Source organism: Strongylocentrotus purpuratus, unplaced genomic scaffold (assembly GCF_000002235.5).
Source record: "Strongylocentrotus purpuratus isolate Spur 01 unplaced genomic scaffold, Spur_5.0 spur5_scaffold_18, whole genome shotgun sequence".
Lineage (NCBI taxonomy): Eukaryota > Metazoa > Echinodermata > Echinoidea > Camarodonta > Strongylocentrotidae > Strongylocentrotus > Strongylocentrotus purpuratus.
In genome coordinates, this window is record NW_022145603.1 from 33,844,653 (window position 1) to 33,863,354 (window position 18,702).

An 18,702-nucleotide genomic window follows, 5' to 3' on the forward strand; every position below is an offset into this window, starting at 1 on the left:
TGCAATTTGCGTTCACTATACCATCGTGGCCTGTTCCGTTATGTTATTCCTTGTTTTTCCTTCTATCATTTTTTCTTTCTGTTTTTCCTTATGTTATTCTTTGTTTCTTCCTTCTATTCTTATGTTATTCTTTGTTTTTCCTTCTATCACCTTTTCTTATGTTATTCTTTGTTTTTATCATTCTATCATTTGCTCTTTCTGTCTTTCCTTATGTTATTCTTTGTTTCTTCCTTCTATTCTTATGTTATTCTTTGTTTTTTTTTCCTTCTATCACCTTTTCTTATGTTATTCTTTGTTTTTATCATTCTATCATTTACTCTTTCTGTCTTTCCTTATGTTATTCTTTGTTTCTTCCTTCTATTCTTATGTTATTCTTTGTTTTTTTCCTTCTATCACCTGATCTTATGTTATTCTTTGTTTTTATCATTCTATCATTTGCTCTTTCTGTCTTTCCTTATGTTATTCTTTGTTTCTTCCTTCTATACTTATGTTATTCTTTGTTTTTTCCTTCTATCACCTTTTCTTATGTTATTCTTTGTTTTTATCATTCTATCATTTGCTCTTTTTGTCTTTCCTTATGTTATTCTTTGTTTCTTCCTTCTATTCTTATGTTATTCTTTGTTTTTTTCCTTCTATCACCTTTTCTTATGTTATTCTTTGTTTTTATCATTCTATCATTTACTCTTTCTGTCTTTCCTTATGTTATTCTTTGTTTCTTCCTTCTATTCTTATGTTATTCTTTGTTATTTTCCTTCTATCACCTGATCTTATGTTATTCTTTGTTTTTATCATTCTATCATTTGCTCTTTCTGTCTTTCCTTATGTTATTCTTTGTTTCTTCCTTCTATTATCTTCTCTTATGTTATTCTTTGTTTTTATAATTCTATCACTTTCTCTTATGTTATTCTTTGTTTTTATCATTCTATCATTTGCTCTTTCTGTCTTTCCTTATGTTATTCTTTGTTTCTTCCTTCTATACTTATGTTATTCTTTGTTTTTTCCTTCTATCACCTTTTCTTATGTAATTCTTTGTTTTAAGCATTCTATCAATTTCTCTTTCTGTCTTTTTTTATGTTATTCTTTGTTTCTTCCTTCTATCATCTTCTCTTATGTTATTCTTTGTTTTTATAATTCTATCACTTTCTCTTATGTTATTCTTTGTTTTTATCATTCTATCATTTGCTCTTTCTGTCTTTCCTTATGTTATTCTTTGTTTCTTCCTTCTATACTTATGTTATTCTTTGTTTTTTCCTTCTATCACCTTTTCTTATGTTATTCTTTGTTTTAATCATTCTGTTACTTTCTCTTTCTATCTTTCCTTATGTTATTCTTTGTTTCTTCCTTCTATCATCTTCTCTTATGTTATTCTTTGTTTTTATAATTCTATCACCTTCTCTCATGTTATTCTTTGTTTTAATCATTCTATCACTTTCTCTTTCTGTTCTTCCTTATGTCATTCTTTGTTCCTTCCTTTTTTCACATTCTCTTTCTGTCTTTCCTTATGTTATTCTTTGTTTCTTCCTTCTATTTTTATGTTATTCTTTGTTTTTTCCTTCTATTACCTTCTCTTTTGTTATTCTTTGTTTCTTCCTTCTATTCTTATGTTATGCTTTGTTTTTTCCTTCTATCATCTTTTATGTTATTCTTTGTTTTAAGCATTCTATCACTCTCTCTTTCTGTCTTTCTGTCTTTCCTTATGTTATTCTTCGATTCTTCCTTCTTTCACCTTCTCTTATGTTATTCTTTGTTTTAATCATTCTATCGACTTTATCTTTCTGTCTTTCCTTATGTTATTCTTTGTTTCTTCCTTCTATCACCTTCTCATTCTTTGTCTTATTATTGCGATCTATGCTCAAAACAGCAGTCGACAGTCGGCCGTAAACAATTCCAGAAAGCGCGCGCCGAAGTTCCTGGGCCATACTGCGCAGTGTGATGCGCAGTGGTTTGGCTCGCAATGAGCTAGAATCAGCGTTGATGAAAAATCGCTTGAACGCAAACCGCAGTGACCTTGCTTTTTGTAACGGCGTTTTGAATTGTGATTCATGTTTGTGATTCTAGCTTCGAAAATTCGATTGAACGCACCCATAATCGCGAGTATGACGTACAAGTATGTAACCTCATATTATGAACTGGAATAGGTTTTCCATCCCGAGACAAATTTTCCCAGATTCAATTATCCGGATTTGCACATAATCAAGTGCTTCCAAATTGCCAAAACATGATTTGCATAACGACCATAGCAGAACTTATTATTTCCTTGTCTGTAATGAAGATAACATCCTTGTCTTAGCTCCTTCCACCCTAGTCATAACGTATCGGTTTCTCATAGCCCCCCCCCCCCCTCTCTCTCTCTCTCTCTCTCTCTCTGCCTGTTTTCACCGTCTCTCTGTTCCACTTTCTCTCTCTTCTCCTTTCTATCTCTCTCACTCTCTCTTCTTTTCTCCAATTCTTTTCCCCTCTATCTATCTCATTGCCAGACAAGAGAAGGCTTTTTTATTCAATAGTATTTTGTAAATCATTTAATGATTTACAGGAATATAATTCCAAAAGGCTCTTTCTTTCACGTTTTGGCCACAGTTGTTTCACGACTTAAAATTATCATGATAACGCCAACCTCGTTACCCCCCCCCCCACCCTTTTCCTCTCTCTCTCTCACCCAATCTCTCTCTCTCTCTATAAATATATATATATATCTCTCTCTACTTCACACACCTCACCAGCTCACCTCCGCTGGCCCCTCCCTGCTTCCTCTCGTATCCCTCCGCATTGATTGTAGCTGAGGGCATCTAGATCTTAGGTAGATCTTATGATCGACACCTGTTATAATGAATATCATGTTTGCACCCCGATACATCAACACAGTAATAAACACTGAGCTACACACGCTCTCCTCCACAGCAGCAATGCATTGTGATAACATCGCCAGACAAATCAAAGCTTCAGGATGTGTTCAGGATGAGACAACATTGCAGGGGCGAATCGATTGGGGGCGCAGGAGACGCCCCTACCCTCTTCTTAATTGGTCAAATCCTTTAGTATGAACGCATAACATTATTGTTTTCTTTCTGCCCATCTCTATCCTCCTATCTATTATAAACCAAACGCAATGTGCCAGTGGCCAAGTTTCATTTAAGAGCGTTTAGTTTGGACCTCGGGAGTGATACCCCCTCCCATTGTTCCCCCTTAATATTCTTCTCCTATCTCTGCAATGCATTATATAAAACAGGTGTACTAATATCACCATGAAGCGTTCTTCCTTCATTTCAGTTGCAGAGGCTTTGTTCAAGCGGTTTCGATATTCATTGGCAGGAGTTCAAGAGGCAATAGGGGTGGGGGACTTCCCCCTTCCCCCTTTACCAATTTTCCTCCCCCTTTCCATTTAGTAATTCGACTATGATATGTGATAACATTTATTATGAACCAATTTTCTACTGGTATTCTACTAAAATATTGTTTACTCAAACGCCCCCCCCCCCCCGCCACCTCTCTCGCTTTCTCTCTCTCTCTCTCTCTCTCTCTCTCTCTCTCTCTCTTATCTCTCTCTCTCTCTCTCTTTCTCTCTCTCTCTCTCTCTCTCTCTCTCTCTCTCTCTCTTTTCTCTCTCTCTCTCTCTCATTTTTTTTAAAAAGTTCATTAAATAGACATATTTGTAGGAGACAAAATGTACGGAAAATGAAGAAAGCTGATACTCTGAATGATGTTAGAAGTTGATCATGATCGAATTGCTCCTGGGACGGACATGATATCATTCGTGATATCAACTATCACCACTTCACATGTTTCCTACACGGTGTCCAATTTATCAAAAACCATCACCGACTGTGAGGTTTCTCCGAATTATCTCCAATTTTTACTTTGTTTTTCTCAGATGTACCTCAAATATCCACTCGTTAATTTGATTTTCTCGTCAAGGCAACATTTAAGCCTTTCTGTTCGGAAAACCGTGAGGATAAATTCATTGAGCTACCCCCCCCCCCCTCCCCAGCCCCCAGCAATAAATGGGCCGAGCCTAGATAAGTCATTACATTTGTACATAATTTTCTCTGTCTGATTTGGATAATATGCAATAAATCACTAGAAATCATATGGATGAGAGTCGAACAAATATCTGTTCAATCCATCATGTTCGTTTCTATTTGTTTGTTCTCTTCCAAACAGATTTTGCTGACCTAGATGATTCGATGACCACCCGCCCCATGTCCATCTATTCACTACGTCATTGGTGACGTCACACATTCCTATCTTCATGTGACGTGTAAAGAAAAAAGGTAAACTTCCGATGAGGAGCAGCAGTTTTTATTATTTCCGCTAAGAGACGCCAAAAACAATAAATCAGCCAAAGTGTTGACTTCGATTTTTGTTATGCGTACGTGCTGTGTACATAATACTAATATAAGTCTCATTTTCACAGGGACAGACAGAGAAATTATGTTTTTACGATTTTGACATTTGTCTGAATGTTGTGCCATGAAAGTTTTTGTCGAGTAGACATGAATTTTTCAATTGTTTGTTTTTATAAAAGACATTGTTTTGCTAGCCTACTCCATGTATGTTGCTTTTATCCTATCATTATTTTTGTTAACATGGTCCGTTTATTTGAAGGTAAGATACTGAAGTGTTAAACAAAAGTCACAAAATTTCTGCTATATTGACTTGTGCTTTCTATTTTTGCAAATACCTTTCATCGAAATGTGTTTTACTATCTATTACATTTTATTGAATGTTTTGTTTTACCTCATGTGAACTCTCAATTTTGATAGTATCCAATAAAATGCTCGATCCATGTTAGAAATGTTAGAATCTCACTCTCTCTCTCTCTCTCTCTCTTTTCTCTCTTTCTCTCTCACTCTCTCCCTCCCCCCCCCCCCTCTCTCTCTCTCTCTCTCTCTCTTTCTTTCTCTTTTCCTCTCTCCTTTATCTCTTCTCTTCAGATTGACCACATAGGTAGCACATGATTCAATTTGTGACGAAGCGTTGCTTGGCTAGAGATTGAAGCATCACGCAGCTCCTTCGAGACTGAATCTTGAAACACAGCTCCAGGTACAAAACAAGAACATCGGTGTATTCAAGAGACAACACGCTATCATAGCTACTGCATCAACGACTAGCACGGAAGGTCTATAGTAAGGTGTTGCATGGTGTTATAACCATGAACAAGACAGTGTTATAATAGCGAAGGACAGAAAGAGGATTATTTGTATTTCTTCACACCACCATCAGATGAATGCATATCAAGATGAGTAGGAATATAACCCCATCTAAATGCTCGGAATGCAAGCTAGCCGTATTAGGAAGATGCAGCGTAGGAAAGTCAGGTGAGTGTTATCTCGTTTAGCTTCCATCTTTCATCTTTCATAAACGGTATTCAATTTAATTCAATTCAATTTATTAAAGTTTCCAACGAAACATTACAAATAATTTTTTTTTTTAAATTACAACAATTTAGGAATACATATTGGAAACAGAGGGGTCCACTAAAAACAATGCTTGTATAAGGTTAGTGTGGACCCCTCAAATGATACTTTGAAATAATGAGTGATTAAATTAAGAAGTTCGTAACAACAAAAGGAATTATAAAATAGGGCAAAAAGGGGATGCCAACGGAGACGAAAATGGGACAAGACAGTACTTTACAAGACAAAGATATAGGATAACACGGTCACAATACAAAGAGTAGACAATGCCATAAAAGAAGTAAGAGATCGGGGTTACAGAAAATAAAAATACATTCCAATTCCAAATCTAAACTTGAATGATTGAAAACATGATTCATAAGTTTCCTTTTTGCTCTGATACAGTTCATAAGGAGTTCAGAAATGTTTCATTTCATTTCCTTCAATCCCATATTTATGTTACTTAAATAAAACATTCGAGACGTCGACATAATGCGGACTCCGTGTGATAAATGAGTTACCCTGAAGCCTGAAGGGAGAGACCTGTATCAAAATCTTTTCGGAATCTGGAAATATCCAGAACCATTTCAATCCTGATAGATGAATGGTAATCATGATAGAGTACGTATGTAACGCCTGGGGGTATAACATGACCCACGTGACATCCCTAATGGATATACGAGGGGCACGCTGATATTCTACCTAATAGAGGCAAGCCCATTAAGAAATACGGCAGCAGTGTGATAGATAGGCTTGAACTTATAGATTGGAGAGAACCAAACAGTAGGAGCGTCTTTAGAACATAGTAGTGATAGGGGCGTCGGATAAGATTGCCAATACATTACCAATATGCAATACCATAAAATAAAAAACAAATCAGGTCCTTTAACTTTCAAATATGCCGTCGGTGTCCCCAAATTGTCAATTTTTGCTAAGAACAAGTATGGATTTGCAGTCTAGAAAATTTAAATTACGATAGGGGCACCCTAAACCGAGGCCTTGCTCTTTTGATGCAGCAGTTTGTGAGTGAAACCACACTATCGCAACTATTTTCGAAAAATCAACTCAAGGATAATTTCAATACACGATTGTACATCTCATGGAAATCATGTTCGGATTACGTAATACCTCTTTGTCATGTTCACACAAGTCATGGTGACACCCCCCCCCCCCCATCAGTGTTATTTAGGGTACGCATAATTTTATGCGTGTTCCCAGCACCCCCCCCCCCCCTTCAGCATAAGTCCGGTGTGTAAAGTCAAAACGAGTAGACCTTTTTCTTTTGTTACGAGCCGGAGATTTTAAGAACACGCATGCGGTCCCTCCGTTCCCGGAGTGTGGGGGTGGGGGGGGGGGGTGACACATAAGGCTATTTAAATTGCCTTGTGTTTAACAAGTTTTGAAAGTAGTTGCGATTGTGTTGCCCTAATAGTTGCATCTTGAATGAAATTAGCGGACTTGTGGTGGACGATTGCGGCATCTCCAATTATCAGATTTAGGCCATCTATTGTCTGGAATGTCAACACTTAATTTATAGGAGCAACTGAAACTATTTTCCGCGGCAATTGGGGACATTTACCACTTCAGATTGGCAGGCAAGCAGACACACCGTTCATCTTCTGGACCTTTCAAATAAACAACCGATCATTTACGTGTAGGTCCTATAGGTCTTGAACGGAAGACTTTCAGGACACATTTCGACACGATCTCGATCGAAAAACATTCAGAATCCTATTTTCTTTCCTTCGGCCTAGAGCGAAACACATTTCCAAACGAAAAATAGAAAACATCCTCATTCGCACCTCATAAAAATAACCTCCAATTGAGAATGAATGATACAAACATCCTTTCCCTTCTGGCTCTCCAAATCTGTTCATGATTTGTGTACAGTGTAAACGCCCCACGGCATGCCACACCTGATCAGTGGGGGTCGTTTTCACCAAAATATTTACTATCAAGCAGCGTGGGGGTCAGTGAAAGCAAGCGAGTACAGATGTCGACCCGCTTGGTAATATGGCGAGAGAGACAGAGACAGAGACATAGAGAGAGAGAGAGAGAGAGAGAGGAGAGAGAGAGAGAGACAGACAGACAGACAGATAAATAGACAAACAAAGAGACAAAGAGATCATAATTATATGGGAGGGGGGTGCGCTGATTTAAGATGAATGGATAATCAACATTTTATTTTCAATTTATAGAAAGAGAGAATCCTTTTTCACATGGTATAGTCAAAACGAAAAAAAAACCTTTTACTACGTATTTCTGTCATCACAGGAGAAGACTGAGATGGAGGAGACAGAATTGTTGGTAAAGAAAGTATTGTTATTACATCTTTGAGGGTTTTTTCCCTTTTATATTCTGTTTCTTTTCTTCTTTTTTTTGAAGAGAGAGAGAGGGGGTGGGCAGTATTGCTGACATATAAAGATTGATGTCACGGAGGCCTTGACCATAATTTATTAGAATGAACTTTTCCATTTTTAAACGATTTCTGTCATATCACCATTGCGTTTCGCCATTGATTTGGTTGATCGTAAAATGTAATACTATTTGTAGTGGCAGTTCCTTAGAGCAAATAACACGAGTTTTCGATAAAATGATTTAAGAAGAAAGACAAACCAACTGACATTTATAGGTTACGAATTTAAACGTGGCCTTCACTTTCAACCGACTTGTCTTGAACAATTCCAGAATCTTTCCAAAAATATGAGAAATTTACTGAGGCAGATGTCTATATTCAGTGCATGTTTCTCAGCATCTATCCGTGTGTCGTGTAAGTTGATGTGAACAGCTGTTCAGAAACGTCTTCGTAAAACCATTCTTTACAACTGCTACAAGGTGAACTCATTCTCACGGTCTTCATTCAAGATTCCATACATTCAATCTTTTAGATATAGGCTACATTTGTAATTTAAGATACAGACGATGCGGGTTTAGTCGTGGAAATATCATAGATTTTCCAAACAGTTGGAAACGCTAAGAAATATCGCAAGTTGTTTGTTTCATTTCGATAAACCTGCAAACGTAAAATTCATTTGCAACATACAAATATTGACATTGGCATTGCAGATTTTGCACAGACCAGGAGAAATATTTCAAATTTCGTGTTGTATGATTTGTAACTAGATGATTGTTATGGGGGGGGGGGGAGGCATACATAAATCTCCGAGTATTATTATTATTAGACATTCCTTTATATGCGCAATTCCTTTACCAAGCTAGTAACCTCTTACTTCACCTGGGTTGTGAGACAACAGACAAGATAAAATGACTTGTCTTTTAATATGACGAACGCGGCACAGAGAAGGATTCTAACGCTTAAAGGGCAATCCATCCCTTGTATTGTAATAAGTAGATTTGTATGGAAGCAGAAAAATAACAGAGACATAGAAGTCGTGGGAATAATCCACGGTGGTCCGTTAGGAATATTTGTTAATATATTTCTATTATTGGACTTTTTGCTTTGTTGTATATAAATGCAGTGATGTAGATTGTTATAGGACATGACAGAGCTTTGAAATTCTAGTACACCCTTGCTTATTAGCATGTCACGCAGGTCATAAAATGGTGTCAGTCGTGTTGTAAGCGATGTCATATTAGAGAGGTGCACTTCCCTGGTCAAATCAACCTCAGTAATTTCATCTAATCTTTCAATAACTCGAAGGTGGTAGGTTCATAGGATACCCTACTGATATATTTCACGCTTCTATTCCCTTGGTACTTTGCATGGACATTCAATAATCTCAGATTTATCCTCGGAATACATCTTCAAAATATACGCAAGAGCATGATTAGAACTTTTTGAAATTACTGTAAGACCGAAAACTTTCACGTTTATGAAACTTACGAACTGTTAATCTCTCCCCTCCCTTAGAAAAGAAAGAGATCCAAGATTTTGTGATTTATCAACGAGGATAAATTAATGGCCAAACGGTATTCTCATATTTTCACTTTAATCCACAAGGCTCAAGTAAAAAGAGGGGGTCCTACCCGAGACACCCCGAAAGTTTGATATTCTTTTATACGTAGCATATTTCATCAATTCCAAATTTGTGAGGGAAATGGTTTTAATGCTTCCTCAATCGCTGACTTTTATGGAACCCGCATTTCATAAAATATTGTCGGCCAGGCACTTTAGCTATTTTCGCTCTCTCTCTCTTTACAAAACGACGTAAATTACGGCTTGACAAACTAAAGGCGGGGCCAGGAAACACAGTCGTCATGGCAACGGGACCATGTAACATGAAGGACATGAATGGTGATCGTGTTCAATGTGGTATGCAATGTTTAGAAACATAATGACAGGATGCATCTGGAAACGATCCCCTAAAAGTCAAAACTAGACAATCTGTCAAACAACTAAATGTCTTCCGACGTAGAAGAAAGAACTATAGTGTATAAAGTTACTGCCGGATCGCCGTGACTTTCAACTTGCTCAAGGGCGAAGATCAGCTTGGCAATGGCTAATATAAACGGGTCTATTCTATTTTAATAGCTCAGAACTTCAGTTGTTTCTGACAGAGGTTGATTGCAAACATAATATACACAGCCAGCAAAAGAAAGGAAGGTTGTGATTTGTAAAGGTCGTTGGGCTGTATAGCATATCTAGAAAAAGGTTTACATTTTCAAAAAAAGGGCGTCGTACTCCTTTTTTGTTGTTGTATTTTTCTCACCATATTGACCCTATTGAAATTGGGGATATCATTATTTTATTTTGGCCATCAGGGGGTTATGCGTATCAAACCGAAGAGGAATACGATGACACCGCAAACATGGAAATCTATGGTATCCTTAAAGAATCAAATGAGACAAAATGAGCAGGCATAGACTATCAAAGTATCATTTCACTTACTGCACTTGAAGCAAACCCCTTCCTAAAAAAAGAAAGATAATTAATTTATAACTGATATGAAGACGGGACAATCTGAATGCCATCAGCGAGGAAGCGACTTTGACAGTGAAACTGAATCGGAAAGTGAGTTATCTAGCTTTAGAGACTTTCTTGTCATCAAAATATGGAATTAGGATTAGGGATTTGAACAAGATAACCGAGATGGTTAATTCGATGCTATCTAATCTAGAGCCTGAATTGAGTCTCCATCGTGACGCCATCATGATCTCAAGACGGATATGTAATACGTGACTTCTTGTATTCGACGTAATCATCACAAACTGGAAAGCTAAGCTAGGAGAAGCCATGATTAATTAGAGCCCATCTCAATTCGTTTATTTTTTTTCCATTTCCAGCCTGCTTTGTTCATATTTTACAAAAGATTTAATAAGATTTTTTCTCTCTCTCTCTCTCCTCTCTCTGTCACTCTTCCCCTCTTTCTCTTTTTTTAAATAAAAATCTGTCTGCCTCTAATATTTGTTCTATTTTTATCTCTCTTTCTCTTATCTAGCTAGGCATTGACGTTGATAACTTTCTTCCTACCAATTCTGCTACTAGTATTTTGTATAATTCTTTATGCTTCTTAATTCAACATCTTTAATTCTTCTTCTCTTTCTCGCCATCTCCTTTTACACCTGTCCCTCTATCATGAGTTCTTACAATCCTCTATGTTTCGTTTATAATTATACTCTCTCCTTCCCTCCTTGTGAAAATCTTCCCCCCCCCCCCCTCTCTCTCTCTCTCTCTCTCCCTCTCCATCTCCCTTCTTGTGAAAATCTTTGTCTCACGAGTGAAAGTTCTCCTCGGTGCCTCGACTTGGCCTTGTCTTGTCCTGTCTCGGAGCTGACAGATTTCCTCTGCTCTTGTTTCAGGATCCCATTTCGCGTCTTTACTCGACGCTAATGATCTCTTATCTATCGCCTATATGACCCTGGGTCGCGTACTTGACCTCGGGTCAACCCGGGGTCACGTGACCCGATCAGACCGTTCAGGACAGACAGCTACAATAAATCATTTCGTTCATCATCGAAATTTTTTAGGGATAGACCTGACGACGATATGAAGCTATCCAAATAAATTAAACGACTTTCTGCCTTTCTTTCTTCTCAATTTTATTCTGTGAGGTTGATTGTGACTTTTCGTAAGTCACATTCTTTGCTTGTAATATTGATTCCAATGTGGAGTAATTTTGGGGGGTCATAGCATGGAAATGAAGTAGATAAACAGTTCTTATTGTAACAGAACTATAAAGCCTGGTCTCAACAATAGTGGTATTTTGCCAATTTCCGAAACTAGATTTCATCTGTTTAGGCCTAGTGAATGGAACACACACACAAAAGGAGATAATTAAACATCTGAACCAACTCTAAGGAGAGACTGAGATAAAGATTGAAGACAAAAATAACTAGCTTTCATCTCACAGTTATTCTCTCTCTCTCTCTCTCTCTTTCCCTCCCTCTCTCTCTCTCTCTCTCTCTCCATCGCCAGTGTTCCCTCCCATTCGTATTGACTATATCACGAGGATGCGAGTTGTTGCCATGGTAATCTATGATCTTCAAACACACGAGCAGTCGGAGCAGGTGTATAAAGGACGAGTCGACCTGTTTGTTATCTCAGTTGTTGGCCGGATATCCTTCTTCAAATACTACCATGTAACACGAATCCTCCATTCTAGCTGCCTGGTGTCCTTCAGTCCCAGGCTTTAGACCTCGTGTGGCCTATTCCCAGCCGGGAATCTCAATCGGCCCTATGATAATTATCCAGACGTATGTAGCCAGGGGGGAACGGTCGCCCCCCCCCCCCCACAATAAAATAAAATAAATAAAAATAAAAAATAAAATAAAAAAAAAATAAAAAAAATACGCCGCCCCCCCCCCCAAAAAAAAAAGAAAGAAAGAAGAAAGGAAGAGGACAAAGGAAGAAAAAGGATTAAGAGTCGAGAACGGTACAACGAATTGTCTTCTTTCTCTAATAAATTATGAAACTTCAAAGCTTCTGCGCTTTGCGCGGAGGGGGGAACTGAATTCAGACAAGGATTTAGAGTCGAAAATGGTACAACGAATCGTCTTCTTTCTCTAATAATTTAATGAAATGTAAAAGCTTCCGCGCGGAAGGGGGCGAAACTCCCTGCACCCCCCCCCCCCCAGGGAGCGCGCTTCGCGTGCTCACTACCGCCCCCCCCCCCTAAAATAAAATCCTGGCTACGTGCTTGCTTCGCCAGCCAGCCCCACCCACCCGCCCGCCCATTCCCTATCTACGGTTTGAAGGCCTAGTGACAAAAAGAATTCAAGTTGCAGTGTCGTGATGGCTATGTGGTAGAACCATTAGGCCTACGGATATTGTAACTGGGAGGTTCCGGGTTCGAAACCAAGCTAGTACACTATGGTGTGGTATTGCTCCTTTATTATTACCAAGTCCGCTAGGTACACTGATTTCGTACTTACTGATGTAAACAGTTCGCCTCTGCTAAATCCCCCCTTAAAGTCTGGATATGCAATTGGAGTCATTGCGGTTATTTTTTTAGCAGTGCTTCTACAATTGCGGACCCCTCAAATGATAGTTAGGAATAATGAGTAATTCAATTAACAAATTCGTAACTACAAAAAGAAACTAGAAAAAAAAAAAGGGGGGGGGGATGCCAACATAGACGTGAAGAGAATACTTTACACGAGAAAGATGGGAGAACACGGTCACAAAACAAAATGAAGTAGCCAATGCCCCCCCCCCCCCAAAAAAAAAAAAAGAATTGAGAGATCGGGGGTACAGAATATAATACAACAGGATAGGTTTATAACGGGTTGGGGCAGCTATAGATATCTAGCTAATAATAGACAAACCGGTGTGAAGCTTTACAAACATAATTATATACATATATTTGTTGATTTGATCGATTCGGTTAAAGAGGAAATGTGTACGCACGCATGCAGAGATAGGAATATCATTTATTAAACATGTTTAAACCCAGCGATCAATGGGTGATGATACTACCCTCAATGTATCCAATAAATATCCCTGTCAATGGATGTTATTTTAGTCAGAGACAGGTGAAACTCGCATTGCACTTTTTTGTTCATTTCCTTCTGAAAACATAGACAAAGAGACAGATTGCATCGATGAGAGAAGATTTGTGAGAGGGCGCTATATAGGAAAATAGAATCCCTCCATTGAATGACGAACACTGATACTTTCCATCGTCTGATTCATTCGTTGTATCAGTTTGATTTGTTTTTACTGTTTGTTTTATGACTTTTGTTTTGCTCCCCACTACCACTACAAGATGTATATCCCGTTGTAATAAATGCTTATCTTAATGTACAGTCATAATGTTTGATAAGTCATGTTGCTAACTTTGTTTATTTCTTTCCCTCCCTAGCAACCATTGTGCGGTACCTGACTAAACGGTTCATTTGGGAATACGACCCAACATTAGGTAAGACTATAATCATATGACCTTATAGCCATGTTTCTTTTCTGACTTCATTTAATACCTTATGCGGATGTACATAATCGATATTTCCGTTCCGATATAGTATAAATTACACCATAGCTCTTCTCCTACATTCAATTCAATTCAAATGAGCCTTTATTTTCTTCCATTCAATTTGACAACATATTTGACATCTGTTCAAACAATACAATTTATACGTAGGAACATAAATATAATTCAAGAACTTGTATTACAAGGAAGAAGGCGCGAATCCCGATAAGCTGTATATAATAACAGGTAGACTGACGTTATAATTAGGAACCTATTATATTTACACAATTTTCTTCTTTTTCATTCTTACCCATATGTTCTGCAGAATTTATCTACCGCCACCAAACACCCGTCGATGATGAGCTCGTTTCCATGGAGATCTTAGATACTGCAGGACAGGTGAGATCAGGGTTCATTGATTCCCCCCTACTTCAAGGCCTCCCAAAGTATATTCGAGAAAGAAATCTTTTGACAAAATGTGTTAGGCCTAATTCGAGGAAATTCGTTTGTCAGAAAATTGTAGGTAGTGCGACTGTAAGGCAGAGCTCCAATAGAAAATGTTAATTATTCTAAATATTTATTTTTAAAGTTACTGCCAAAGTCTGGGGACAATTTCCATGATGACATTCAATATTTCAATTTGATATTTCAAAATGTATTAATGTACGTATAAGTGTAGATTTTGAGCCAGAAACTAAAACGTCAGTATTTCACATATTGCTATCCGTGTTTAAATAGAATGAATAACGACTTTTATCAATATAATTTTTATCAGTTTTCTGTATGTTTCTCTACAGGAGGTGGATAGCATACAGCGAGAAGGTCACGTGAGATGGGGTGACGGGTTTCTCGTAATCTACAGTATCACGGACCGGAAGAGCTTTGAAGAGGTCGTCCAGATCAAAGGCTTTCTCGACGAGATCAAGAAAGCGAGGAATGTATCCGTCGTCATCGTCGCTAACAAGTGCGATCTCGATCACATGCGTGAAGTCAGTACTGAGGAAGGCGAGAAGATGGCTCAAGAACTTGCCTGCGCGTTCTACGAATCGTCTGCATGCCGTGGTGATGAGAGTATACCCGAAGCCTTTCATGAACTATACCGGGAAGTCCGGCGACGACGAGCGATGGAAGGACACAAGTCCCGAAGGCGGAGCTCCATTCAACAAATGAAACAAGTTCTGAATAAAACACTAACGAAGATCAACAACAGACAATGATAATCATTAAGAATCGCGCCATTTGTAAAGGATATATATTTTTTGTTGATTCCTATAAATCTTTCACGAGTACAAAGCGGCGACTTACGTTGTGGTCTCCTGTCGAACTAAATGAACAGTCGAACTAAATGACAAGTCGAACTGAGAATACTTGACAGACAGTCTCCCTTGGTCTAGCATCAATCGTCTGTTCTATAAATTGTAAAATCATATAGGATCAAAGACAATGTAAATGATGTACGAAGTTCACTGATGCCGAGGAGGACGAGAGACTCCAGCTTCAATCATTTGAACATCTAGAGGAATAGCACTGATCTTTATCATGCATATGAAATGCTGAACTGAAATGTTTTAAACCGAATATGGTTATTCTTAAACATGTGATGTGCAAAAATAAAATATGAGATTGACAAAAATGTACTGTTTACAAACCTGTTTAAGCTAAGCAGTAAGCAGGCAGTGTACACCAAAGCTTGCAGTTGTTCGCATGTCATGTATGGATGAATAATAATTATCCTTAGTTTGAAACTGTTGTCTTTAAAGAGAAAACGGAAGTCAGAATCCATTGCGACTTTCCACCATCACAAAAATAGCGTTTTGTTGCTATCGTCTGATCGCTACCAACAATAACAGGGGCGCATATGTACTTCGTAACACTGTACATGTTGTACTATTATGTTTATTTGTTTGGTTTACAGACTGCTAAGAAAACATGTGTATGCTTGTAGTTAAGCAACCAGGGAACCGACGGCTTTAAGTCCTATCCGAGGGAATTGGTAATGAGGATTAATGTGTTACAAATGTCTTCATCAACTTGGTTTCGAAAAGGAACCTCCTGTGTATGAGACCCCTGCTCTACCACTGAGCCATCGCACCCCCCCCCCCCCCCACCCCCACTAAAAGGAAGCATTACATTTCATCAAACAAAATGTGTTTAAGGCAATGCCATGACTAGATAATAAAGAGTTATTAACGAAAACTCTGTTAATCATCATCATCAACAAAATTGGTCTTTTTTTATTCAGTTTATCCGAGAATGCTTCATAGCTAGATTCACTTAATATTCGTTTGATCGGAGGATGAATAAATACACCAGCAATAATTCTATATTTGATCCGAATGTCGCAATCATACACGACATGATGGCACGCGGTTCATTATTCCCCTCTCACCCCCCCCCCCCCCCCCACTCTCATGGGGACACGTACGTGCTTTACAATCGAAGGATGAAAAGAAGAAGAAAAAAGCCCCAAAACGATAGAAAAGAGAGAGAAAGGAAGAGAGATGAAAAATGCAACCTAAACAAAAGAAGGTGATACGAACTCCTACCACACCCTTCCCTCACACTATGTACTTGTTCTTTCACGTTTTATCTACCTATTATTTCCGGTGCCCCCCCCCCCCCAAAAAAAAAAGGAAAATGGGGGGGGGGGTAGGTGAATGATAATAATAATAGCTCACATTTATAATGCGCTTAATACTTTGTTTCTAGGCGCAGTACATATCATCACCCCGGTCATCGGATTCAGGATTAGGTGTTTGCACATTCTCCTCTCTCTGGGGAGCATTCCGGCCAGTTGCCATTTTACAAGCGCCACTTGTTCATCCAACCACATTAACAGTGGCAAAGAGTGGCAAATGTAAATTAACGTCTTGCCAACGGACATTAGTGCCGTGTCGGGATCGAACCACGACCTTCGAATTTCAAGTCAGGTCCTTAAACCCCTGTGCCCTTTTTTGTGGTTGGATCCATACGACGTCACTAGGTTGCTGGATTTTGGGAGTCATTTACTCGAATCATTTATGACAACATGCTCACTCACGTAAGATAGAGCGGATATTGATCAAGAATATTGACACTGTTTGTTTTCCTTCTGATATAGAACCTTTGTTGTGTGGAACCCTTTTCAACATGTATAAGTTAAACAATAATTAAAGTTAGACGGGGATCTTAAAAAGTAAATAATTTGACAATGCGTTTTGGGATACACATTATGATGTATACCATTTGTTATTTTCTTGCCCTCTTTTTGTGTGGATTAGACTGACTTACATACATGAACGGTTATGTGTACCATGGTGTCATGTACGAACATTCTTATCCGTAATAATACCCTAGCTGTAGCCATATCCAAATGAAGGATCGAGTATTGAATATGTGTGTTATTTCTAGGTCTATAAACAAGATGAACATCCTTTTCTTACATCCATCTACATGTTTTGTTTCGTGAAGTGTATGAAATACCGCTGGGATAATGCTAAATATATTACTCACTGCGGATGTAGTATCGAAAATAATATTGCTAGTGGTATTCGTTTGTCTCGCAATGTATGGTTCCTTGTTGACCATACATTGACTATACATTGCGAGAAAAACGAATATCAATAACGATATTATTTTCGATATCGCTAGGATCTTTCAAATTTTAATGTAGATTCGCTTGCACGTGTATCATGATCAGGATGGTGCAGTTAGGTTCAGTAAGATATGAGATTATTTGCAGTTAATTCCGTCTTCCATTTACGACATTTACCCCCCCCCCCCCCCCCCCCCCAATATTCCTCCACGATTCATTGCACTTCGGTCATTAATTCATCAGATTGAAGTCCGAGGCCATTTTCTATAAAACAATCTGATGTAAAGCCGTTGTGAACGTTTTCATATAGCATCTGTTCTGGAGCCATGCAGAAGGGCTTTAACCCTGTGTAAAATGATTCAAGTTAATGCCCTTTTGGCACTAAATAGATGATATAAACCCGTTGTGGATTTCAAGTGAAAAGCTTATTGGCAGTGTGTGTACATTTAAAAGACGGACTGGGTCACAATGTATTTCCATTGTCATTGTGATCATTTGCATTGGTTATGTAATATTTTTGAATACGTGATTTAGATATATATGCATATATGCCGGAGCATGTAGTACTTTAATCCTGTTCATCGCTGTTAAAATTAATGTAGTCTGCATTAACTCGGTATATTACTCCAAAAACTAAATAAACTAAACATGACAAAAGCACCGTTTGCCCGATAGCAACAAAAAATTAAAAGGATTGTCACCAAGTATATAACAGGGATAATATTATTATGAAATCATTGACTGCTCTCTCTCTCTCTCTCTCTCTCTCTTTCTCTCTCTCTCTCTCTCCCTCTCCCCCTCTCCAACCTCTGCACTGTTTAAGAAAATGTTTTTGAATTGTTCTTTGTTCCACGTGTTTCTTTTAACCTGCCCAAGTAAAATGATACTGAAAGTCATTCAATTTGCAAATATTATTTTCTCATGAAATAAAAAAATTGTAAATACTTTTGTGTGTATTGACAAAGAGCTATGTTTTGAAAGTGATGATTTTTTATAAAATGGATAAGAAGTTTAATAAATGATTTGTCTTTACTTGATACAAATAGTCTCAAAGTTTGCTGTTTTATATAGTACCGCTTATATCCTGCATAAAAATGTATCGGTTTTTGATTGGTTGAGAGCTCTTCACATGATCAAAAATATACGGCTCCCAAGCCATATATTTTACCTCAACTAAAAGTAATATTTCCGACTAGCAAAAAAAACTGTAAAATGTCAAGATGTTAATTTTTTGTTTAAAGTGTTTTTTTGATAATTTTTGTTAATTTAACAAATTTTATTGAAATTCCCAAAAATGTACATTTAAATAGATTTTTAAATACATTTTTGATGCAGGATATGAAACAAAATACCCTGCCTTCTTTTCAAG

At 37.9% G+C, this 18,702-nt stretch overlaps 1 protein-coding gene across 3 annotated transcripts in view; it reads left to right on the top strand.

Annotated features, from left to right (window-relative positions):
* The window catches only part of LOC580352 (ras-related and estrogen-regulated growth inhibitor), a 45,241-nt gene extending 30,076 nt beyond the window's left edge, over positions 1-15,165 (top strand). For 2 of the 3 annotated variants that reach the window (XM_030989744.1, XM_030989747.1), the window contains 5 exons: positions 4,159-4,268; positions 4,932-5,315; positions 13,655-13,711; positions 14,085-14,158; positions 14,557-15,165. In XM_030989744.1, the coding sequence (XP_030845604.1) occupies positions 5,225-5,315; positions 13,655-13,711; positions 14,085-14,158; positions 14,557-14,976 (642 nt within the window). In that variant the 5' untranslated portion in view covers positions 4,159-4,268; positions 4,932-5,224 and the 3' untranslated portion in view covers positions 14,977-15,165. The remainder of the gene's footprint in view (positions 1-4,158; positions 4,269-4,931; positions 5,316-13,654; positions 13,712-14,084; positions 14,159-14,556) is intronic. The other variant, XM_030989745.1, reaches the window with a different exon arrangement.
* Positions 15,166-18,702: the final 3,537 nt, after the last annotated feature.